This window comes from Benincasa hispida, chromosome 12 (assembly GCF_009727055.1).
Source record: "Benincasa hispida cultivar B227 chromosome 12, ASM972705v1, whole genome shotgun sequence".
Classification (NCBI taxonomy): domain Eukaryota; kingdom Viridiplantae; phylum Streptophyta; class Magnoliopsida; order Cucurbitales; family Cucurbitaceae; genus Benincasa; species Benincasa hispida.
Genome location: NC_052360.1, coordinates 39,644,239 through 39,670,815, shown reverse-complemented (window position 1 = coordinate 39,670,815; position 26,577 = coordinate 39,644,239). Strand labels below are relative to the sequence as shown.

Sequence of the window (26,577 nt, the reverse complement as noted above, 5' to 3'; positions counted from 1 at the left end):
CAGTATCATCTCCCACTTGCCCTAGACAAGATGCCGCATGTCCCACAGACCCAGACTTTCTAGGTGACCCTCGAACACTTTAACCGTGAGGGCCTTTGTAAAGGGATCAGCAACATTGTATCCTGTAAGGATCATATCCTTATCTCCATATACAAGCATGTAGTCCCTCATTCTTCAAAGATACTTGAGGATCGTCTTGACCGCCGTCTAGTGATCAAATCCTGGATTGGACTGAGACCGACTGACAATCCCTACTGCATAGCAAATGTTGGTTCGAGTACACAATATTGCATACATCAAGCTTCCTACAGTAGAAGCATAGGGAATCCGTCTCATCTCCTCAACCTCTTGAGGTGTCTTAGGATATTGATCCTTAGACAGAACGATTCCATGCCTGAAGGGTAACAAACCCCTCTTGGAATCCTGCATCTTGTACCTGATCAACATTTGATCAATGTACGATGCTTGAGATAGGGCTAACTGTTTGTTCTTGCAATCTCGAATAATCTGGATCCTGAGAACATACTGTGCCTCACCCAAATCTTTCATTTGGAACTGGACAACTAGCCAACTCTAAATGTCAGACAGATGCCCTACATCATTTCCAATGAGTAGGATATCATCCACATACAGTACAGGAAAGCTACTGAGTTGTTGATGATCTTCTTGTAAATACAAGGTACATCAACGTTCTGGTCAAAGCCAAACGACTTGACAGTAGTGTCAAATCTAATGTTTCAAGATCTAAATGCTTGTTTCAGCCCATAAATGGACCTATTAAGCTTGCAAACTCTTTGCTCTTGATCTAGAACTATGAACCCCTCTGGTTGAGACATATAGATGGTCTCCTCAAGATTACCATTAAGAAAGGCAGTCTTGATGTCCATTTGCCAAATTTCATAATCATAAAATTGGCTATGGACAGGAGAATCCTGATAGACTTCAGCATGACAAAAGGTGAGAAAGTTTCCTCATAGTTAACTCCCTCACCTGGGTATAACCATTTGCCACGAGCCTAACCTTAAAGGTTTGTACCTTTCCATCTACACCTCTCTTTCTCTTAAAGATCCACTTACACCTAATAGTTCTTACCCCATCAGGTGGATCAACAAGCTCCCAGACGTTATTAAAGTACATAGACTCCATTTCCTAGTTCATGGCCTTAACCCATTCATCTTTGTCAACATCCTCCATTGTTTTCTTAAAAGACAACGGATCCTCGACCTCATCATTCTTAATGACGTTTTGGGCTTCAGTCAAACCCATGTAGTGATCCAGTGGGTTTATAACCCTCCTACTACGTCGAGCCACTCTCAACTTTTGAGCTAGTTGACTAGACGTCCCGACCTCAATAACCCTTGTTGATCTGTCGACCTGTTCGACAACTCTTGTTGAACCCTCAGCGGTCTCAATTTCACTTGAGATCTCACATAAAATGAGCTTACTTTGTGGTTTATGATCCCTCATGTGATCTTCTTCCAAGAAGATAGCATTAGTGGAAATAAACACTTTGTTCTCACTCAGATCATAGAAGTATCCTCCTCTCGTTTCCTTGGGGTAGCCTACAAAGAGGCAAACTTTCGAACACGGTTCCAACTTCTTTGGGTTAGTCGCTAGCACATCTGCCGGATAGCCCCAAATCCTGAAGTGGCGTAAACTACCTTTACGACCTCTCTATAATTCAAAAGGTGTTTCAAAAATACTTTTCGAGGGAACGTTGCTCAGAATATAACATGCAGTCTGCACTGCATAACCCCAAAACGAGTCTGGAAGATGAGCCTAACTCATCATAGACCGAACTATGTCCAACAAGGTCTTGTTTCTCCTTTCTGATACATCATTCTGCTGAGGTTTATCAGGGGCCGAGAGTTGGGACGCAATCCCATGTTCTATCATATAGTTCTGGAATTGGAGATCCATATACTCTCGATCACAATCAGATCGTAGTGTTTTTATCTTCTTACTTAACAAGTTTTCAACTTCAGCCTTATACTCCTTGAACTTATCAAGGACTTCAGACTTACGTTGCATTAGAAAGAGATACCCAAACCTTGAATAATCAACTGAAAGAGATGAAGTATTCATACCCATCTCGAGCTCTAACATTCATCGGACCACAGAGATCTGAATGTATAAGCTCTAAGGCTTCCTTGGCTCTGTAACCTTTTTCAGTAAAAGGTCGTTTGGTCATCTTGCCTTCGAGGCATGATTCACATACCGACAAGGAGTTTTCTTCTAAACTATTTAGAAGTCCACTTTTCACCAACTTCTTAATCCTATTGAGATTGATATAACCTAACCATAGATACCAAAGATGGGTGTTTTTCCTTTGGAGAAACTTTTGGTCTTTTAGCTGTTGTTGTCATACTGAACATTTCAGTGTTAAACAAGGCTTTTATGACTAACGGCCTCAGTACATATAAGTTATTTTCCATTGAACCATAACCAATCTCCATTCCATTCTTGAAAATAAACACTTTATTCTCAGAAAAGAAGACAGTGTAGCCTTATTCAATGAGACAAGAAACCGAGATTAAATTCCTCTTAATATGAGGAACTACAAAAACTTTATCCAGTAACAGATAATGTTCCTTGTCAACAAATAACTTCAGCCTGCCTATAGCAACAGCTGAAACAACCTCACCAGTATCGACTCGAAGAGTCATCTCTTCTTATGTCAACGTTTGTCAGGAACTGAATCCTTGGTAAGAGGAATTGATATGATTGGTAGCACCTGAATCAAGGATCCAGGCAGAATCATCATTCTCTACAAGACATGTCTCCAAGACTAATAAATCATATTTACTGTCTTGTTTCCTCTTTTGGAGAGTAGTGGGATGGAGGTCGTTTGTCATGAAATTCATTTCACACGATTCTTTCCACTGTAAATAATCGGTCATTTTTAAAAGCTTTAAACGGAAATACTAACGAGTTACTGAAAAGAAAAATACATTGACCTACATTAGGTTTTAAGCAAATACCTGTTGTAAAACAAAATAATATCTAATAATGTTTTGGCAAAACTAACATGAACCCCGTGTGACATCTAGTTTCGCAATGACGCTTCAAAGATTTAGGAAAAAAGTCGCCGAAGGGAGGTCAATTATCCCTCCTCTGAATTGAGAAGTTCTCAACCAGTCATTAATACCATAACAACTCTTGTTCCTATAACGACAAGCCATCATTGATTTGGCCAAGAGATCATTAACTTACTTAACAATCTCCCGTAAGTGTGACCCGTCATTTTAAGCCCTAAAGGTCCATCTCAAAAGGCCAATACGAAGGGAAAAAATCCGATTGGGACAAAACCTAAAGCGACCCTATCCATTTCTGGAGTTCACCTTAATATTGACCAACTGCACAAAACCCATCTGAAAGGGGACGCTCCGAAGGCGACACGATGGCGTATAGAATGATCTCACGATGTGAACCAATGACAGAGACCATAGGACGTGTTGACACACACCCTTCACCCACTTACTATAAATACTCTCTCTATTAACCTTGATATTGATTCATGCAAACACCATCCGAAGGGATGCATCCTGGGCATCTCAAAGCTAAGCATGAATCTCACGGTGTGAACATACATGGAGAAACGTGAGTCGAATCATAGACATATTTGATACGCCCTTTCCTCCCACTGAGTATTTTATAACCTAGGGTTTAGCTTACTTAGAAAAAACACGACTAAGGATTTTAACTAAGTGACTTTTAGGTTTTCCCAAGAGTAACTTTTACCTTGGATAGTGTAACAACTTTTGATCATCATCCATTAAACTCTTTAACGGAGTCTTTGACCAAATTGTCACATGCTTGTTGAAAATATATCTAATTCACCTTTCCAGGTAGGTTCCCAGGTAGAGGTGTTACGTTTCCGTCAACTTAAGAACTCCAGCCTAGCCAGAACCCACCTTAGATAAAAAGTCCCTTATAGATAGGTTTACAATAAATTTAATCTTTTATTCAACTAATTTAATCTTATTAAACCGATTTTAAAAGATTAATCTAGGTTACTAAACTCATTAGAACCACTTGAACTTAGGTCTATCTCAATCCAAATTTAAAACCCTTTTAAAAAACTTAAGTTCACCCTAAGTCCGCATGCAACTCTGAATATCAATTTTAGGTCTAATTTCCTTTATAACGCTTATAAACGGAAACACCCACCATGTTAAGCTAATACATGCAAGGCATTCATAATGATTATAAATAGCCTTAAGTGTCATGCTCAATGCATTGTCCATTCATTGCTACTTCTTTTATATAACACTTATACAAAACGGCAATGAAACAAGCAAGACATGCTTCCATTCACCCTTAGACTATAACACTTATAATAAAAGGATGATGCATGATAATGCTCACTGCATGAAAAATATAACTTTTATATTTCATGATGTATGTGCATGCTTTCAAGTAATTTCTTCATGCAAGATTATAACAATTATATACATGATGCATGAATAATTGCACAACCTAACAAACACTTTGACATATAAGCACCATACATCATATGTATAAGCAATAAAAGTTGATGAACCGAGTGAAATTGCCTCAAAAACACAAAAAGAAAGCTAACAATTACAAAGACAAGAAGTCTCCAGTTCAAACAGGCGAACTGGGTCTTGAACCGCTTGGGCAAAGCATCGCTTCTCCAACCATCCATCGTGTACTAAGCACCTCGCGATCGTCTAGATGATAAAACAAACACTTCGTTCTATCACTTACCAGCGCTCCAGAGTTAAACGACCATTTAGCATTAACTATACGATCGTTTAGAAATATCCAAACGATCGTTTAGCTATTACAACACGATCGTGTACCTTTACTAAGCGATGAAGCCTGAGTACACGATCGCTTAGCACGCTCCGCACAGCGCCCGCCTTTTACGATCGTCTAAGCGACTACGATGCTGCGAAGCACCATCGCCTAAACAATCGCTTAGCTAGCATCTCCGTATCGCATAGGTAGTAACTAAGCGATGAAGCTTGCTAACTACGTGATCGTCTAGCACGCGCCTTCTACTAAAAGACGAGCATCGCATGCTCCCACTACGATCATCTACCACCAGCGCCTACGCGATATGGTAAACGATTTACCTCATCGTTTAGCATTAGCTAAACGATCGATTAGAAAATACTATACGATCATCTAAAGAAAATTAAATGATCGCTTAGTTAAATCCCAACGATCGTTTACCTGAGGCTACATGATAACTTGTAGAAATACAAGTTATTGTGATTCAAAAGTTGGAACAATTAGGGTCTTTAATGATAAAATCTCATCTTTTTAGAGAAAACACATGGAATTACTCGAACACTATCAAACTCATGCAAAAGAATGTTTATTACTAAAATACTGCGGTGCTAACGCATGATATGCAGGATTTCAACAAATATTCTAAGTGTCGTAGGCAATGTCAAACGCATGGGCATGCATCGGAGGGATTCAACGCAAGAAAGATTCATTAATTTAGGCTATTTGTGTCAAATCACCACTTGCAAGCATGGGCATCTGCAGCTGGTGGCATCTGAAAAGCATCAGAGTGTCAGGCGGCTGACCAAGGTATGGAATTTAATGATGCCCCATCATCAAGTTGGAGAAGATCGATGCCTATAAATAGAAGAAATCCCACTAGATGAAGAGATCTTTTAGCTCATTGTATAATTTTGAATATATGAGACTTTAGAGCTGTGTTGTGGTGACAAGAAGAACACAAGAGGGAAGAGAACCACCACCACCGCCGATCAAGGAGTGGAGAAAGCAAAGCTCGAGAGAGAACTTTCTTCCATTTCTTCTACAAGTGGTTGTACAGGAATTAGAATTGAGCCAAAGAGGACAAGAGATTGTACTCTGCGGCTTGAATCCTTTCATTTCATCTAACTTATCATTTTCATCATCTCATTTGATTGAGTATTGGTTTTGTAAAGACAATCAATTTCTTTATAAATTCACATATTTGATCTATCTCACTTTGCCACTGTTTATTTCTTGCTTTATGTTAGATGCATCTATAACTTCATGCAAAATCCAATTCTAAACGCTTAAGCCAATTAAATCACTTGGTAAAAGCTGCTTAAGCTTGAATTATTCGAGAGAATAAGCAAGCCAGCATTAAGTTAGAAACATTTAGTACATCTATAGATAGACGCATTAGTGTTTTACTGCATCCTGTGACTAACACATACATCCTAGAGATAGGGTATTGTAGCAAGTCATCTCATCGACATTATATTCTTGTTCGTGTACATCTAACTTAGATCGATGCATATCCCCTGCATTAAACTCCATTTTCACACGACCCCTTATTTTCTACTCGACCCTTTTGTATCTTCTTGCACGCACACAGCAGCTTAGTGTAAATAACTCATTTCTGCATTCACTTAGGATATTTCTACAACTGCTACAATGCAAGCTCTGTGTTAGCTTGAATCTGAATCCCTGAGTTTGACCCTGAACTTCCCAGGAAACTAAGTTGGATTTATACTTGGATCTGATTCAGGAAAACTTGCACGTCTATAGAGGAGTGTCATGTGTCCTGTTGCACATCACTAACGCGTCACAAACGCATCAACGCATCATTCACATTTAGACTTACTTTTCCAATTACTTTATACAATACACTTCTAAGCTTGCATCACGAATTCAACGAACACTACACGATCTGACCAACGCTTGGTCTTCTTCTTCGTTGAGAACTGCATCACCATGCGCTGAAGATTCATCACGAACGACTCGACGAACTCAAACTTTTCGAATTACAGACTCAATTGCTATGTTAATTTCGCCCAAAAACACAAGGGCCTTTACAATTAACACTTTTAATACCAAAAGCTTTAACAAAAAGGCAATTTAAACCTAAAACATTCATCATATTCATCCACACATGCAGAAAACAGGTAACCACAAATGCAGAAACCCACCGCGACTGAAAAATGCGTTCAATTCAGATCTGTAATTTGGAATATCAGAAAACTTGGCTCTGATACCAATTGAAGGAAATCGGAAGCAAGATTTCCATGAGCAGCAGAAGCAAGATAATTCCAAATTACAATCATGAATGAACATATATTTACAGTCGACTTCAAACAAATGGTTATACAATTCATACATAGAAATTACAGCATGAACAATACAAATGCATAAAGAGATCAAACTCGACGCACAATGGCAGAAGCATCTCCATGCTCCGTTGCACACGAATGCTCGAACAATAGTGACCTCGAACACCCAATCTACATGACCACAACACCACAACAAACATAGCACGAACACTTCGCGCACGTCCTCAACGATCTCCTCTGCAACAGCGCGAACTCTTCTGCAGCACCACGAACGGTCTATAGAAAACCTCGACGGTGTCAAGTTGAGTCTGACACCACCAACAAGGCTACCCTGGTATTCTCGGTGTGAGAATCCAAATGGTGGGCTCTATTCGGACTTGGTTTGAGGCAGACGAAGGAGGAAACACCGATCGCGTACACGACTGGGCAAGTAGGATATGGCGGAGACCTATCGTATAGGTCAATGCCCGATCGTTTAGATAAGCTATGCGATCGTCTAGCAAAAGATATGCGATCGTTTAGCTCATCATTTAGCTCGATCTGTCGCCTACAGACTCTACGCGATTGTTTACCTTAGGCCAGCGATCGTCTAGCAAATACTGCACAATCGTTTAGCTCGCTCAGTCGTCGTTTAGTAAATCCGAATTTACTTGACGACTTCGTGAGTTTCTTTTGCGCGGAGAGAAAACTCAAAACCTTTTTTCGAAAACTTTTGTAAAACTCATCTCAAAATAGGAAAACCATTTTCCTTTTAAACTCACGGTTACTATGATTTAATAACCACCCACTACTTTGGTTATTTAAAAGAAAAAGAACTAATTATCTAATGATTAATATTATTATAAACATAAATGATAACCAACTTATCATGCTATATTTATAACCTATAGTTTTAATATTTCATCTCATGAAACATATAAACCATAGTTTTTTTCTATTCCATGGTACTTAATTTAAATTCTCATTTACTTCAATCCTCCACTAGATGTATCTTATACATCATACCGATTATATCATATATAATCAAAATACCTCTTATCAATTTGAACATTTCAAATCAACACCAAGAACTGATCCTCAACTAAATCCATTGAGCTACCAAGGGGACCTCATGGACCTGTAGCTCGAAGCTCCAAGAGTATGTGAATAACTAACTAAACTCTTTAGTCACGGGATCTACCATCCGTTAACTACCAGGCACTCCACTAAAAAAGACTGACAGCTGAACTCTCCTTATCACAGATATATTATGTGTCCATCTTAACCAATGAGCAGCGCGACAACCCTTCACAGATCGCTTGTAAGTACAATTGGGCCAATAACCATTATGCCCTTGTAGTTACATCTGTCTCCTTAAGTACCACTCATCCCTCTAATGAACATAAGTCATAGTCCTACTATGACTGAGTCTTCTTGCCCAAAGAGAAGTTGTGGGCCACTATGTTCAAGCCTCAAAAATCAGCCCTTAAGAGAGCAATCTCTCTACTTATCCCTACTTTGGGAAAGGAGTGAATTTTAGCTCCCAGATCAGACAAGTCCCCAAAAAGGTAGGCATGTTAAGTTGGCAATCTGGCCACTCTCACCCATACTAATCAAAGGACCGCCCTCAAAGGCAGGAGTTCCCAAAATACTCAGGATTGAGGTCGTGTCACCTATGGTCGTTTAGGTGAGATGCAAGTCTCTAGTATCAACAGCGTTATATACAGAGTCTAGTCATCTCGTGGTCCAAGTCTTATATACAACTCTTTGTATAGGACACCCCTGCTCCACATCTCCACATGATGGTCAAGATTCTACCATCTGTAGTAGTTTACAACACTTGTAAGCTTCTACAAAGCGGGCCATATCCGTAGTGTCACAAGAATCAGGTATCCCACCTTAATCCTTATATTACAAATCTATTTAGGTTATCACTTAAGGCATGATCCACTTGATATCATATATACATGCTTAAGTTCACATAAGATAACCAAGAAGATTTGTTTATTGAATATGAGTAAATGCCAGAATTAAATAACACTTATTTTTATTCATTGAACAATGTTATCTTTACAAAACAACGAGACTCCGGGAGAATTAGGATACCAATCCCAACAACCTACAGAACATGGGTCTACGGGACCGCCCGCAACTGGACTAGGCAAGTGGGAGATTTTTTATACTGGGCCTTAGCCCTAGTTTATTGATTTGTACTTGTCATTATGTACACCCACTCACTTTAGGACAAGTGGGAGATTGTTGGGGTTGAAGCCTTAAATTTCATTAAGTCCTATAATTTGTAAACACCTGTATTGAACAAACATTTGTGATGTAATGAGATATTTTCTTTACTGTTGTCTATGAAACATGAGATGTTTTATTTTCATTTACCACAAACCAATAAACAAAGATTCCTGATTGTCGTTGTAACTTAAGCATTTATGTGGAGACATACAAGTGGATCATGCGTTAAGTGATAACCAAAATGGTCTGTAGTATATGGATATAGGAGGGAAATGTTATCCTGGTGACACTACGAATGTGGCCCCGCTTTGTAGATAGTTACAAGTGTTGTGACGTGCTACAGATGGTTTGATCCTGATCATTCATGTGAAGACATGAGAGCGGGGTGTTCTATACAAAGGAGTTTGTATAAGACCGGACCACGAAGTGTATAGTCTTGTTATATAACATCGTTCATGACAAAGACTTCACTTCACTAAGATAACCATAGGTAACATGACTTAATTCTGAGTGAGTTTGGAACTTCTGCCTTTGAGGGCGGTCTTTTGATTTGCATGGGTGCAAGTGGCCAGATTGTCGATTCAAACCTACCACTTTGGGAATTCATCTGATTGGGGAGCTGGGAACTCCGCTACACAAAATGAAATTCACTCATTCCCCGAAGCAGGGGTAAGTAGATAGATTGCTCCCTTAAAGGCTGATTCTGGGGCTTGAATGATGTGGCGCCACACATCTTCTCATGGCCTGAGAGGTGTCCACTCATAGTAGGACTATGATGTATTATTGTTCGTTAGAGGAATCAGTGGTACTTAAGGAGTTAGATGTAACTACAGGGGCAAAACAGTAAATTGGCTAAACTGTACTTACGAGCATTTGTGAAGGTTTATCGTACTGTTGACTGGTTATATCCAATGGATACATAAATATATTTGTAGTGAGAAGCGTGCAGTTGTCGATCTTTAGTGGAGTGTCCGACAGTTAACGGATGGTGGATCTCGTGACTAAAGAGTTTAGTCAGCTATTCACGTACTGTTGGAGCTTCAAGCTACAGGTCCATAAGGTCCTCTTGGTAGCTCAATGGATTCAAGTTGAGAATTAGTTTTTGGGTTAGTTTGAAGTATTCAAATTGATAAGAGGGAGTTTAATTATATATGATATGATTAAACTGGTTCAATTATATATGATATAGTTAACACGATGTATGAGATACATTAATTGGAGGAAAATGATATAAATATGATTTATATCAAGTAAAAGAGAAAAGGACTATGGTTTCAAACTATAGGTTATAAATATAATATGATAAGTTGGTTATTATATTTATTTATAATTAAAATAATTATGAGATAATTGTTGGTAGTTTCTCCTTAACCGTGCGTGAAAGTGGGAGGTCTAAGCCCAAATGTCATTTCCAATAGTGTGTTCTTGTCGATGTAATGTCTTCCTCATTGGTTCCCATCTACAAACACTCTTACCTATCTGACTGCCTAACATTATTGTCATTTGCTAATTTCATAGTCCAATTGACATGTTTTATTGAATCGCAACAAAAACATTATTATTTGAAATTTTATTCTCCTATAAGTCATATGGGCAAGGCAAAAGTGAATATAGTTCAACTAGCATAAACATGCTATCAACCTCGAGATTAGAGGTTCGAATCCACTCACCCCTATGTTGAACTCAAAAAAGAAATATATGGCAAGGAGTTCTAAGGAGAATGAGGAAAATGACTCCTCTTCAAGATCTTGTTTATTCTCATTTCAAATGTGAACGAAGTTGTTTAACCTCTCCCCGTTCTTCATTAGGGAGCGATCCTTAACTATTCACTGGCCGATGATGTCTACAATGGGAAAGGCAGGACAATGCTAGGGAAAGGTTTGCTTGTAAGGATATGATGGAGGATAAGAAAAGGAGATGGATGACATGTCATTAAAAAAATAATATTTAAATTAACAAAATGCACCATATCAACTGTCTGATCCATCATTTGACAGTCATATCATTTTACCGTCAATCAACTAACCAACTTCAGGGACTATTTAGAATCATTTCTCAAACATCAGACTAAAATATTAATTTTATTTTTACAATTTATAAAAACTTAGGCAGCTATATCTTCATGTTGTTAATTTACTTTTGTTATTTTCTTCATTATTTTGCTCAACATTTTTTGTGTTGAATATTTAATCTACATTTTATCTTTAACTTTTATTTCTATATCAGGTTGATGATTTTAATTCGATACAAATTTTGAAGATAATATACTTGTCTCATAGTAAGCATTCTTTTTTAAAATTAATTTAACTTCTTTTATAATAATTGGAATAAAATTAATAATTTAGTTAATGATTTAAACACGCTTATAAAATTTACGAATGACCTTAACATGAAAAGTTGGAATATGTAGTTTTAAACAAAACTTAGTCAAATTATCATTATTTAAAAAAAAAACTAACATTGCCTCATTTTATTAGGCCACTAAGGGCAAATTGAATTACAATCCTTCACAGCCAATTGGAGAAATACAGTAGGGAAATTATCCAACCACAGAGTTTTTGAAAATTTTCTTTGCAAGTTTTGCAGCGTAGTCCTCTAAATTGTTGCATTATCAGGGAATAAAGTTGAAAAAAAGAGATGAAATTACTCTGATGGGCCGTTTGGTTTGAGGATGGGAATGGGAATGGGCTTACAAAGTCCATATTTTATTGGTGGATTTTCTTTATGTATCTTGAGAAAAGGCATTTTCCAGGCATCTTTTATCAACATAAGTGGATGAATTACAAACCTGTCGTGAAGTGTTAGTTTTGTCGAGATACTCTACTCGAATTTCTTCCCAGCGACGCGACCTTTTTCCGGTTGGTACCTCTTCCCCCTTTCTTCCTTTTCTTCCTTCCTTTTTCTGATTTTTTTGTATATTTTTTCTTTTAGATCATCAATAGAGTTTTGGGGTAAGTTTCTGCTTCCATATTTCGTTTATTCTACTATTTGTGCTATCTGTTTTCATCATCGCTTTTGTTTTTCTTTCTTCTGTATTTATCGAGAACTCTAGCATGTTTTTTAATAAATTGTTTGGTCTCTCTACTTTTGAGCTTCTTTTGACTCGGGGTGTGGGTGGAACATATTTTAGGCTAAGTTGAAAGATTCCATTTGAACTCCCACCTTTGTTTTTTTTATTTTAATTTTCTAATGATCGATTATGGTGATCGAAAGAAATACCTGGTCAATTTGATCTTCCTTTGGTGGTTGATCTCTTGCAAGATGGAGGAGTGAGTAGTGAGTGGATATTTGGAGGTTAAGTTTTTTAGTAAATTGAAGTAAAGAAGGGAAAGCAATCTCAGCCAATAGGCATGTCTCATGTTGGAGTTTGGAGATGTTTTGGTTATTTTAAATTTATTTATAAAAATGGATTTTAATAAAGAAGGAAAAAAAGGGGGGTTCAGAATGGGTGTGATTGAAAAAATGAGTTAAGTGGTATGGGGAGTAATTGTGAAAAAAAGTTAAAATTAAAATAGAGAAATGAAAGGCTTTTTGGAGAGAAACGGTTTGTCTTTTCTTAATTGTTCTGGATGCTGGTTTAAACTTGGTTTAAATATGATTTTTTTTTTCAAATTGAAGTAACCGGGATCATATTCATTCTGCACGTCTTTTTGTTCTCTTTTGATGTATTGAATGAGTTGATTTGCTACATTATGATTTATTTCTAAGAATTGTTTATTGTAATTTAACTAATGATGAGATAAAACATTTAGTTTATCATGTAGATATGAATGACATATATTTAGCTACTCAACAACAAATTCTTTTTGTCTTGTTGTCCTATTTAGAGATGATAAAACAAGTAATGAAAACATCTTTTCTATAGGTAGTAATATTATTGTATAAAGGACAAACATGTAACAAAATTATGAGTAGAAGTTCTTTCTATAGGCATCAAATTAGACAACTAAACTTTTTTTGTCTAATACATGAGAGTGATTTAGCATGGTTTGATACGACACGAATGAATAAGAGATGTTTTACATACTATGTCATATGCTTAAAACAACTGGCAAATTAAGAGGCACGACATATGTAGAAGTTGAGGAGATAGTTGCAATATTTTTACATATCCTTGCACATGATGTTAAAAATAGAGTTATACGTTGATACTTTGTGCGTTCAAGAGAAACAATTAGTAAACATTTTAATATAGTCTTGAACTCTGTGATACAATTACATGAGTTATTACTTAAACATCTTGAGCCTGTTCCCGCCAACTGCTTTGATAAAAAATGGAAGTGGTTTAAGGTAATTTTTGTTTTATAGTTTTACTCATATTTAAATATTAGTAGGTGATTTAATTAATTTTGAGTATTCTTTATATGTAGAATTATCTAGGTACATTAGATGGAACCTACATTAAAGTCAATGTGGGTATTCTCGATAGACTTAGATATTGAACCAGGAAGAAATAAATTGCTAATGATGTCTCAGGAGTTTGCTCCCAATATATGCAATTTATCTATGTTTTACCTAGATGGGAAGGTTCAGCTTTTGACTCAAGAGTTTCACGAGATGTTGTTTCTAGGAGGAATGGATTAGAGATTTCAAAAGGTAACATGTATGGTATTAGGATTGGTATGTAGTTTGGATTAGAAACATTTTCTACATACATTCTCAAGTATTCCATTGATATATTTAGGTTGTTACTATCTATGTGATGTCGGTTATACAGATGGTGAAGGATTTTTGGCTCCTTACAGAGGACAACGATATCATTTAGATGATTGGATGCAAGGATACCAACCAAGAACTCGCGCTAAATTTTTTAATATGAAGCATTCCTCTATGAGAAAATGTAATAAAACAAGCATTTGGACTATTAAAAGGTCAATGGGCTATTCTTCGAGGAAATCTTATTAGCTAGTAAAAGTTCAGTGTCGTATTATTACAGCTTGTTGTCTCATTCATAATCTTATAAGAAGAGAAATGTCTGTAGATCCATTAGAAGAAGATGAAGTTGGAGACACTCATTCAAATACTTTTGACATGGATAGTGATCGAATAACACATGTTGAAAGTTAAAACGAATAGACAAATTGGAGAGATAACTTAGCAATGTTTGAGGGGTGGGAGCATTAGATATTAGTACTAGAATGTTTTATTATGATGTAAACATGCACTTTGTTATAAGCTTTTATGAAACATTATGAACTACTAGTTTGCTACTTATTTCATAATTATGATATGTGATGTATGTTTTGATTTTTAAACTATGTTATATGTGAAGTTTTGAGTTTTAATAGTCTAATATGTGATGTGCATCATCGATATGGACGTCAACAAATAATCTACAGTTGGTTCGAGTAGGTCAAAACACATGCAGAGTAAGATAGAAGATGAGAAATTAGTAGAATACTTATTGGAGTTATCTAATATTGGCACATTGAGGGATGATGATGGTACTTTCAAACTAGGATTTCTCAATTAAATAGAGAAATGGATGGCTGAAAAAATTCCTAATTGTGAAGTTAAGGCTCAACCATACATAGAGTTTAGAGTTAAACTGTTGAAGAAGCTGTACAACGCAATAGCCAAAATGTTAGGCCCAAATCGTAGTGGCTTCAGATGGAATGATAAAGAAAAGTGTATCGAAGTAGCAAAAGATATATTTGATGTATGGGTAAAGGTAAATGTAGATTTTTTATTGCTAGTGTAATGTTATCATGTTATTGTTGAAATGTATTAAAAGTTTATTTATATTTATTTTCACAGAATCATCTAAATGCAAGAGGACTGAAAAACAAGTCTTTTCCATTCTACGAACAATTAGCCATTATTTCTGAAAAAGATAGAGCCCATGGAGTTGGTGCAAAAGGTCTAAATGACATGTTTGAAGCAGTAGTGAGAAATGGACAACAATGATTTTTTTTAAGAGAAATGGATATTTTTTATGTGCCTGATCCACCAATAGTTGGAGGGAAGAAGTGGATGGACCTACCTCAATAAGTGAAGCAGTAACAAATATACAATCTACTGCATATGCATCAAATGGGTCTAGTAAGAAAAGAGCAAGAAGTGTGGACCCATTGGTGGCGGCAATGAATACTCTTGAGAATGTTATGAGTAGTCATCTTTCAAGTGCTAATGATAATATTCAAGAAATGTTGTGTTTTATCGATAGGTAGCTGAACAAGAGTCTACAAGAGAAGCACGTCGAAACTCATTAGTTAGTGAAATTAGAAAGGCAGATGGATTAAGTGTTCGATAAAGGGTGAGAGCAGGTAAGATTATCACTAAAGACCAATCTCATATTGACTATTTCTTTAATCTTCCACATGATGAAAGATATGAATTCATAGTGGAGGTTCTACAAGAAGACGCTCATTCTTAAATTGTGGGAATATCGTAGTATCTTTTATGTAATAGGAGACTTTGGGGATGTTTGGCTCACCAACATGAATTGAGTTGAGTTAGTATGATATACCAACTCATTGTTTGACCCACCAACTTTAAATGTTGGTAAAGTTGAGTTGGTATATTTTACCAACTCACCCCAACTCTACCTTCTTCCCATGTTTCCAATGGCTCTACCCATCGACCATTGTCACACTCTGAGAACTAACTTCAGGATCCGACAACCATCTCCAATGACAACTCCGGCGACCAACTCCGAGCTTCGACAACTTTCACATGACTAGCTTCGACAACCAATTCTGGCCTCCACCAACCACCTCCAGTGACCCAACGCCAACGATCACCTTTGCGCTACAACTCCGACGACCAATTGGCTTCAACAATAAACTCTGATGACCAACTCCAACTATAAATTTTGATGAAAATCACCTTTGAGTGAGCAACTTCGACGACCAACTCGGGCCTTTGACAACCACCTTCAACGACAAACTCCAACAATCAAATTTAATACCACCTTCATGTGACTAACTTCGGACTCCAACAGTCACCTCCGACTACAATCTTCATCGAAAATCATCTTTGATTATCAACTTTGATGATCACTTTCACCTGACCAACTCTGGGATTCGAAAACCACCTCCGATGATAAACTTCGACAACCAAATCCAATATACCTTCAGACAACCAACTTCAGGCTTTGCTTCGACAATCTCCTCTTACTACAAACTCCAGCAAAAATGATCTTCGATAATCAACTTCGACAACTACTTCCGACTACTATAAGACTGATGACTGTTAAAGTATGTTGTAGGGTTGTTGATTATATAAAAAAAAATATTATTTTGTCTACATTAAGTGCAATATTTATATGTAAAAATTTGTAAAAAAAAAAAATATTTTTATTTAATTGAATTCACATATCAAATTAGTGTTAAGAATATTTAGATGAAAAATATGTATGTAGTTGCAAAGTATGTAACATATAAAAAAAATCCTTGAACATTTTCTAGCAAAATATTAATAAAAAATAGAAATTTGTTCTCTGATGATCTTCCAAATTTGGAGAAAATGAAAGTGAAATTTTTGAAGAAACATGGTGACATTCCATCGTTTGTTACGATGATGTGGTGATTTAATTAAAAAAATTCATGACATGGTAAAAATATAGAGTAACAATAGGAAGAAGAAGGAAAAAAAAAAAGATGATAATGAAATTCATGGAGAAAACTTAAGCTAGAATCAAAAGTTTTGATTTTGCTTTGGTTTCTCATTTTATTTAAACGTTTTTCTACAAGAAATGTAATGAGTTAATTGTTGTTCATTGCCCAGAAAAGAAAAAAAAGAAAGAAATAAAGATTTTAAAAGTTAAAAGAAAAATTGAAATCTATATTTTATTCAAACAAATATGGGTAAAATTGAATACAAAAATCAAAACAAAAATAGTAATCATAAAAGTATATTATTGAATAAAAAAGATTAAAAAAACTACATCAGATACCTAAATATATGAACTTTGAACTCCAAACAATGACATGTGAATAAAGAACCAAATAACTCTCCTTATTTTGAGCTAGCATGTTAGTGCTTGCTAAGTATCCTCATTTTGAATGAGTATTGCACTATACTTTTATTTGTAATTGCGAATATTGACATAATATAAATGCTTATTTTGTCTATGTTTAGTATTTATACTTTGATATTGGTTATATTTGATTTTCAAAATAAAATATAATCTAACTATTTAAAGTTGTTTTTAATAATTGCATAATGAAAATAAAACTACACAAATTAGTTATTTAAAATCAATTAAGGCAAGTTTTTTTTATTAGTCGTGTGCTTTATAATTGCACAAAATGTTGAAAGTGATCACAGTTTAAACAAAAATAACATTAACTTGGGTAAAATCTAATAATATTCCCATGCAACACCAAACGCATGTATTACTTATTCCAAAAACGGTTATCTTTAATTCTCATATATACTATTCCCAACATTGTTTTCTCATGCACAACCAAAATAGTCACCATTGATTCCCAGCAATTTTACTAGTAGACATATAATTCTCAAACATCCTTAATTCCTGAGCATCTAGAAAACCTTAATCCAACAATATCTTAGTCAAATTATTTTAAAGTATATGATTTTACCTTTAATTTTATACTTAATAATTAAGAACAAAAAAATTACTAGTTTAGTAAAATGTTAAATAAACATAATTAACAAACATCGAAATTAAATGCATTTATTAAACTGGCAAATGGAAAGGAAAAAAAAAAGATGCAATAGACTGGTATTTGGAAAATCACATCATTTTAGGAATAATTTAAGGAAATTCTTATAAATAGAAAAATCCAAAAAATATTTACATTTTATAGTTAAATTTTTTTTAAAATACTTGTACTTTTGGAATTTTTTTTGTTATAAAATGTAAATATTTTTAAATATTTTTTTTATATTTAAAAAGATCCAAATATTTTATCGTGTCATATGTATGAGTGATTATAATATCTATTAAAAATATAATTTTAAAATAAAATGAAATAAAATATCATAATTAGTTTAAAGTAATTGAAAAAAAGATAACACAACCATAAACATGATTTTCTAAATAAATAAAATGTAAATTACAGACGTTAACCTTAAAAGTGATTTATATATATATATATTTCCTTTGAGCAATTGAGCAGTATCTTCCTAAAAAAATATGTGTAAATTCTCCGCGGTATTTTGAAACAATGTATTAAAAAAATATATTTTAAATAATAAGATTGTTAAAAATATTTACAAATATTAGTCTATCGCAATTAGATAGTAAAATTAATATTTTGATTGATTTTCTTATATGTGAAAACCGTCCAACGTATTATCTATAAATTAAATTTGATAAAAAGAAAAATTATTTTAAATGATAAAACTATTGAAAATATTTACGAATAATAGTAAAATATCATAGTCTAACTACGATAATAATCTATAATGAAATTTTACTATATTTATAAATATTTTAATCTATTTTTAAAACAATTGTCACACACACAAAATAAAATTAAAATTTAATTAAAAAAAAGGTCAGTTAAAGGCTATATGAAATATGTGGCCTACCTACACTGTACCATACACCGAGTCACAGCAAATCTTCCCCCAACACCAAGAAAAATTAGTTCACAACATCGGGGGAAATTTCTTATTCAATTTTCTGAGAGTCCAAAGATCACCAAAGTCTTATTCAAAAATTACTATAAATATTTTATTATTATTATTATCATCATATTACAAAAAGAAAAAAAGAAAAAAAGAAAAAAAGAAAAAGAGAGAGAGAGTAATATTTAGATTTAAGAAAGAATAGGGAAATTAAATTGTGGAGACGTTTGTTTGATTTTCAGAGTGTCAAAGAGAAACCAAAGACGAAATTTATTATTATTTTTCACAATCGCCGTCTCCCCTTCAACACTTCTATACGCTCGCTTCTTCATCATCTCTCCTTCTCTCTATCTCTCTATCTCTCTATCTCTCTCTCTCCGCCGTCCCTTTCCTCTCCGCCGTTTTCCCTTCTCTCCGCCACCGGCACCGCCACTTCGGCTGAAGCTGACCGAACCGAACCGAACAAACAGACAAAAACCCTATTCGCTCTTCCGAACAACCCAAGCCTCATTTTCTCTCATTCCCAATCCCTTTCCCTCTCTCTCTCTCTCTCTCCGCCGCCGCTTTCTTTTTTCACACTCTGAAACTCTCTCTCGCTCTATCTATCTATCTATTCTGTTGTTGCCCTCTTCAGACGCATTTCCTTTTTGTTTTCGGGATATACAGCAACCACTGGGAGGCAGTTATTGAAACAGTTGCGCCTTCTGGGGTTCGTCAATCAGTCTTGAGGGTAGGGTTAGTTCTTCGTCTTCATCGGATATCTCACAGGTTATATTATCTATCTCTTCTGTATTTCTCTTGCGGGTTTGGACCTCTGCGGATTTTATTTTTTTTTCGGAAGGTGCATATTTGGTTTAGGGTTTCTGATATATTTTTTTGGGGGGGCACATTCAATCGGAGTTGGGATTCTGGGTTATTCCAATTTCTTGTTTCTTTAGGGTTTCTTTTTATTCTCTCTGATCGAACTGTTTTGACCTGGACAATCTTATGTTTTGAAATTGCTTCACCTCTTTATTCGTGAGGTATACCTTCTTTATGTTTCTGCATCTCAACCGATGACCTCAAAGATGAGGGTTTTCTGAGCGTGTTTTGCTGACCGAATCTACACTTAATCAAACACGGAGGCCGGGAGACGACAGTGAGGCCTTTCCTTTTTTACCATTCTTTTTAATTGAACCGCTTCATCTTATGCTTGCTATTTCCTCTGTTTTCATCCTCTGATATTCCACTCCCGTGTGAGAGTTAGGTATATTGATTTTGCACATAAGATAAGATGAATCCCGTTCAGAATGCGTTCAGCTTGTAGCCAGATTGGTAGCTACTTGCTTTGATACCGGTGGCTGTGAAGTAGGATAGTTGTAGAAGATAGACTTCTTTAGTAGCATTCAGGATATAAATTTTGAGAACCATTCTCTTGGTTCACTACCGTGGGCGAGTTTGAAACTCTGAAGCAATTCACTGCGCATGCCTATCTTTGCTGGAAACCTGGATATGCCATAAAGTTGATGACACAAACGGTTTGTTGCCGTGACTTGCATAGTCAGGGATACTCGTGAAAGTTCATCCAGCTTAAAATAGAAGGCATTTGAAATAATAAAGTACAGGCTAGGGTTTTATAAATTCCTCTGCACAAGGAGTACGGTTTTTGGAAATTTGAGGTGGTAAAGAAGGCAAGAAGTGTTTTTTTCTTCTGATATTTTGATCATGTTCAATATTCCTTATGGAAAGAAGTGAACCCACATTAGTTCCAGAATGGTTGAGAAGTACTGGAAGCGTTACTGGTGGCAGCAATTCAAACCACCATTTTCCGTCATCTTCTTCCCACTCAGGTACCTCTTTCTTTCTTTTCTTCTCTTGTTGATGCATGCTTTCAATGAAGATGTGCTCACATACCGTTGACTTGCCTCTAATTTTGATATTGTGAACGCTGTTAATGTGTATCCCATGTTGTTTGTGTAGATGTGCCATCTCTATCTCAATCAAGAAATAGAATTTCCAAGACCACTGGCGATTTTGACACTTCGCGTTCTGCTTTCCTTGATCGGACATCTTCATCAAATTCAAGGAGAAGTTCGAGCAATGGTTCTTCCAAACATGCATATAGTAGCTTTAACAGGGGTCATCGTGATAAGGACCGTGAGAAAGAAAAGGACAGGTTAAACTTTGGGGATAGTTGGGACCGTGACTCTCCTGACCCTCTGGGAAAGATTCTTTCCAACAAGATTGATAAGGATGCTCTGCGGCGGTCCCATTCAATGGTATCCAGGAAGCTAGGTGAGCGTGAGTTGTTTCATAGAAGAGCTGCAACAGAATTAAAAAATCACAACAACAGCAATGGAATTCTTTCTGGAACTAGTGTCAGCAGTAGCATTCAGAAAGCTGTATTTGAAAAAGATTTCCCATCACTGGGTTCTGAAGAAAAGCAGGGAGCATCAGAAATTGGAAGAGTTTCATCTCCTGGTTTGAGCTCACCAGTTCAAAGCTTGCCTATTGGAAATTCAGCCTTAATTGTTGGTGGAGAGGGATGGACCTCTGCTCTTGCTGAGGTGCCCAGTATGATTGGAAGCACCACAGGGTCATCGTCGTTTCAACAAACTGTTCCTGCTACATCAGGGGCAGGGCCTCTGAGTGTGACAGCCGGACTTAATATGGCTGAAGCGTTGGTGCAGGCTCCATCTCGAGCTCGTGCTACTCCCCAGGTATCTGAGGTACCATACTAACCTTCTTGTGCTGTATTTTATGTTCTCCTTTTGATCTAACAGTCTCATCCTTTACCTCCACTTTGGTAGTTATCTGTCAAGACCCAGAGGCTCGAGGAATTGGCTATTAAACAGTCCAGGCAATTAATACCAGTGACGCCTTCTATGACTAAAGCTATGGTAATTAGAGCTAATGCAATTGTTGGATCTTTGTTGTTAGATCTTTTTCTACTTCCATATATTTATTTGGTGTTTGATTAAAAAATGTAAAGGTTCATACTTAAAAACATAAGAGAACTGAGAATCATCTGCACGGTACATAGACAACTTGTGCCAATCTCTGATTTCAGCTGTGGGACTAATACTCTCTTCGAAGCTACTATTGTGTCATATTATTTGGCACTTGAGATGTATATAAAACAAAAGTCATTTTTGGGTTAAATTATATTGAAAACTATGTGACAAAGATACTATAAGTTTTGACATTTTTTTGCACCTGCTGTTGTTGGCTGGTGACTGGTGATTTAAATTTTTGACATTTCACGGGCTGTACAATTCTTTGTGGAAGTTTGTTATTCAAGTGTTCTATCTCTTCAACCTACTCATTGACTCAAGAACAGTGTTTATATGAGATAGCGGAAGTCAAAACATTTGTTACAGGTTTCAGAGTCATTTGCAATGTGCTAGATGACTAGATCATTTTCCCCCTTCTATTGGATGAGAAACTCAATTTAAGGACAATTGGAAGAACAGAATACAAGTGAGCCCCAGAACAAGAGAGAGAAGGGAGGGAGGGAGGGGGGGTGGCAGACGGCTTCTATACCATCTAAATCTAATGCGTTCTTGATTTAGGAATTGGTTATTTTTAAATCCTTCGAAGGGTTTTGTCCTTGTTTTCTTGCTTGACCCCTTTTGGAAATTTGTAAGAACTAGATGATAGGACAGAGATAACAGATTGATTTTGTATCCCATTTCATAGTGTGCATATATGTGCTTTGCTACTTTTGACACTTTGCGGACTGAATTAGTGAATTATCTTTGGTTAACCACTTTTTATCATCTCTCAAGGATGGAAAAGGCCAGTGTTAGATTAAATATGCTTGAAAGGAAGTATAAAGTTTCTATTATTAACGTTCTTCATATGAGATTGTTCTGCTGTAGCCAATATGTCACTGATGGCTAGTATTCTTTGTTTGTAAACGTGTTATATTTTTGTAGTCAAGTTTTCTGTTAACTAATTGCAAGCCCCTCTTCAGTATTTATAGTTGTAACTTGACTGAGCTTTCCTCTTCTGAAAGGTTCTCAATTGTCTTCTGTTTTGTTTTTTGAAGCTGATGTAAATTTTTGTTGAGTTTCAGTATGGTGATGCAATAAACTTGCTTAGCAGTATAGTTCTTAAAATAATTTTAGAACAAAAAAACGTATATTATTTTGTTGTGTTTTATTTAGTGGTTTCGAAATTAATTTTTTCACATCTGATCGATAATCTTTTAAAAGTTTAAATGGATTTAAATATGTATTCTTATATTTACATTCTGAAGAAATAAATGAAAATTTAAAAGCAGGCCATATCTTTACTGATAATCTTTAGCAGACTTGTCTGTAAAAACAATTTTGACAAATACATCCAGGAAGTTCTGCACACTTGTAATATGCATATAGTTAGTTTTTACGTTTTGAATAATCCCCTCTATACCATGGTAAATTTCTACAACGGAATATTGATTTTATCTTCCATTTCAGCACATTGAACATATCTAGGAATTGATCTCTCTCATTATTATATCTAACTGCTAATCTTCTGTTTTCCCCCTTAGATAATCATTAGCATTTTTTTTGTTTTTTGCTTGGCAGGTGCTTAATCCTTCGGATAAATCAAAGCCCAAATTAGCATCAAGAACTGGAGAACTTAATGTAACCATCAAGGGTGGACAACAACAGCCCTTGTCAGTTCATGCCAACCAATCTCGTGGAGGACTTGTCAAGTCTGATGCTCAAAAGAGTGCTCATGGGAAGTTTCTTGTTTTGAAACCTGTAAGAGAAAATGGTATCTCCCTTGCAGCAAAGGATGTCTCAAGTCCTACTAGTAATGCAAACAGCATGGCAGTAAATAGCCAGTTCGCTCTTGCATCTGCAGTTGCACATGCTCCTTTGAGAAGCCCAAATAATACAAATGTTTCTTCCGTGGAGCGCAAAATTGCTAGCTTAGATCTCAAATCTGGAACAACTTTGGAAAAAAGACCGTCCTTATCTCAAGTCCAGAGCCGGAATGATTTCTTTAACCTCATTAAGAAGAAAACTTCAATGAGTTCTGCTGTACTCTCAGATTCATGCTCTTCTGTTAAATCTCCTTCAATTAGCCATTCTAATGAACTAACAAGGGAAGAAACGGATATGCCTGCAAGTCCTCGTGTTATTGAAAATGGTGCTGTGGAGAATAGAAATGGAGATGGTTCTGAAGAGGTTCGTGCGTCTTGTGACACTGGTGAAAAAACTGAGAGCCACGTTGCTGCAGAATCTCTAGATGAAGAGGAGGCTGCTTTTCTTCGTTCTCTTGGATGGGATGAAAACTGTGGTGAGGACGAAGGCCTTACTGAAGAAGAAATCAATTCTTTCTACCGTGAGGTAAACTGATACTTCTAATACTTTCGCATCTCAAAATACTGTTCTTGTCTCTCTTGGCTGATGAAGTTGTAAATTTACTTCTTGACCGCAGTACATGAACTTGAAGCCATCTCTGAAAATGGGCCGATGCATTAAGCCAAAGATATTTGTGCCATCTGAATCTCATGAGGACAGCAAGGATGGAGCCGGTTCTGAATTGAGTTCATCTGACTCGGAAGCCTGAATTACTTTTTTTCTTTTTCACCCATGAGAAGTTCTAGTTCACAATTTTTAATGGCAGTGGAGTTAGTTTTTTTTTTCCTTTTTCTTTTTAATTTTTTTCCCTTTCTTTTTGTTTTCATGGTTTTAAAGAAATGCTGATGAGAGTTGGGTTGGAAGAAGAGGTGGATGTTAATTGAACACTGAACAGTGCAAATAGTGCAATAAGTTACAGTTGCCCAAATCATCCTTGCTGCCTACCTTTACAGCGGGAGTTTTTGCGGTTTTTTAAAAAGGGCAGTTGCTAAGGTTTGGCAGGCCGCCTGAAAGATGTGTATGGAAATTGCATCTTTTGGTTTATTTTGCTTTTTGATTCTGGAAGTTGCTAGAAAAAAAGGGGGGAAAAAAAAAGGTGTTTCTGCTTCTTCAAAGGAAATTGGGAAATTATGGAAAAATGAAAAAGGTTTCTATCTTCGTTCGTTCGGTATATATTGATTTGTTGTTTGGGATGTTACCTTCCTACAGTTGGGTAGTATTATATTAGACTTGTTTGACATTGAATAAAAGGATTAAATTTAGAGATTAATTGTTTACTCTAAGGGTGTTTATGGGTTGGGTTGAGTTTTGGGTATTTTTTGGACCAATCTAAAAATTTGAGTTAGTTGGGTTGGTAACTCAAAAGACTTAAATAAAGTCTTCAAAATCCAACCACATCTTTAAAATTTGAGTTGGGTGGGTTGTCGGATTATAATTTTNATGATTTTAATTATAAATTTTAAACAAGGATAACTATTATAACAATTTTAAAAGAAAATATTAAAAATTCAAAAAATTAATCCAATTTTGAATATATATATATATATATTTGCCAATCTACGATTCGATCCAGTCCAATAAAAATTGGAGAAGTTTAACCCAATTTTAGAATATAACTAATCCAATTCAACTCTTATATTTTGGATTGGGTAGTCGGGATGTTCTGAGGAGGATTGTCTAACTTTTCATCCTCAACTTTTTGACAAACTATTTGGCATATTAATCATCTTGTACGTTTGAAAACTATTTTGTAACTTAAACTTTTTAGTATTTTAGATTGTGTTTTGTAGCTATTTTGGTAACTTTATTTTTAGTTGTTTTTTTAAAATTTATGTGATATTTTACTTTTCTAAAAAATATATATTTGAATTTTTTGTCCATTTTCTTTCACGAAAACAAAGTTTTAGAAATTAAAGAAAATTAACCTTCATTTTGTTTTTCGTATTCGAAATTTAATCTATGTGGACTAATTCTATTCATTTAAAATTTGTGTCGTTCCATAAGCCGTGGCAACTTTTGAGGTCATTCTTTAAAAATGACTCAGAATCTATTTGGAAACGGATTGACACTTCTTTTTTAATTTTTATTTAAACAATCGAGTGATGAACAAGGCTTATGAGTTATGACTTTTGTGTTTTTTTTAAAGATGATTATGGCAAGTGATCATGATTGAAGTATCGGAGTCTGATTAACCAGACAATTAAAATACTTATTGAAGAGCCTTTTTTTCATTTTTAAAAATTAGTTTGCAATTTTCTTAATAATTGAACTATTAAATAAAACCGACGGTTCAAGTCATTAAATTTTGTAGGAAATGGTTACTTTATGTGATTAATTCGTCACTTTTACAGCCACTTTGTCGGCTATACCAGTTCTTGTTAAATACATCCATGTTCAAACGCTTAAAGGTCACGTTTACACGAAAAACGGGTGTAAATTAATCTCAATTTGATTTGTGGGTCTCATCAGATTACTTTAACTTTTGTTTACATGTCCATCCTTAATCGTAATTAAAAGTGGGATCTATCATACCATTCGTAATAAAATATTGTAATCTGATTGAATTTTGGAAGGTTTTCAATCCAACGTTTGAATATGCAGTGGGACCCAATATTTAGTAAAAATATTTTTTTTCTCAATTTTCGTCATTTGCCCTTTGAAATGAGGAGATACCGCTTTACAGATGAACAAGTATCATTAGCGACTTCGATAGCTTTAACAATTTTATAATCCCCTTTCTTCATTTTACCGATCTATCGGTTATTATAGTGAAGTCGATGGCAGTTAAAATACTGATGTTTTTATCGATTTTATATTGTTTGATCGGTTAGAACGTTGAATCAAAACGTTGAATTTTTAAATTTTTGTTATAACTATATTCATGCTACATTATTAATCTACCACTATAA

General features: G+C 35.4%; 1 protein-coding gene across 2 annotated transcripts; it reads left to right on the top strand.

Annotated features, from left to right (window-relative positions):
- The first annotated feature begins 19,039 nt into the window (after nucleotides 1-19,039).
- Nucleotides 19,040-24,917, top strand: LOC120093007 (mediator of RNA polymerase II transcription subunit 1). 2 transcript variants are annotated; one of them, XM_039051300.1, is made up of 5 exons: nucleotides 19,040-20,659; nucleotides 20,790-21,529; nucleotides 21,620-21,709; nucleotides 23,384-24,154; nucleotides 24,246-24,917. In XM_039051300.1, the coding sequence occupies exons 1-5, from the start codon at nucleotides 20,551-20,553 to the stop codon at nucleotides 24,375-24,377; spliced, it is 1,842 nt and encodes a 613-aa protein (XP_038907228.1). In that variant the 5' UTR covers nucleotides 19,040-20,550; the 3' UTR covers nucleotides 24,378-24,917. The 2 variants fall into 2 exon arrangements, with proteins under 2 accessions (XP_038907228.1, XP_038907227.1); XM_039051299.1 differs by having other exon boundaries at nucleotides 20,790-21,538.
- The last annotated feature ends 1,660 nt before the right edge of the window (nucleotides 24,918-26,577 follow it).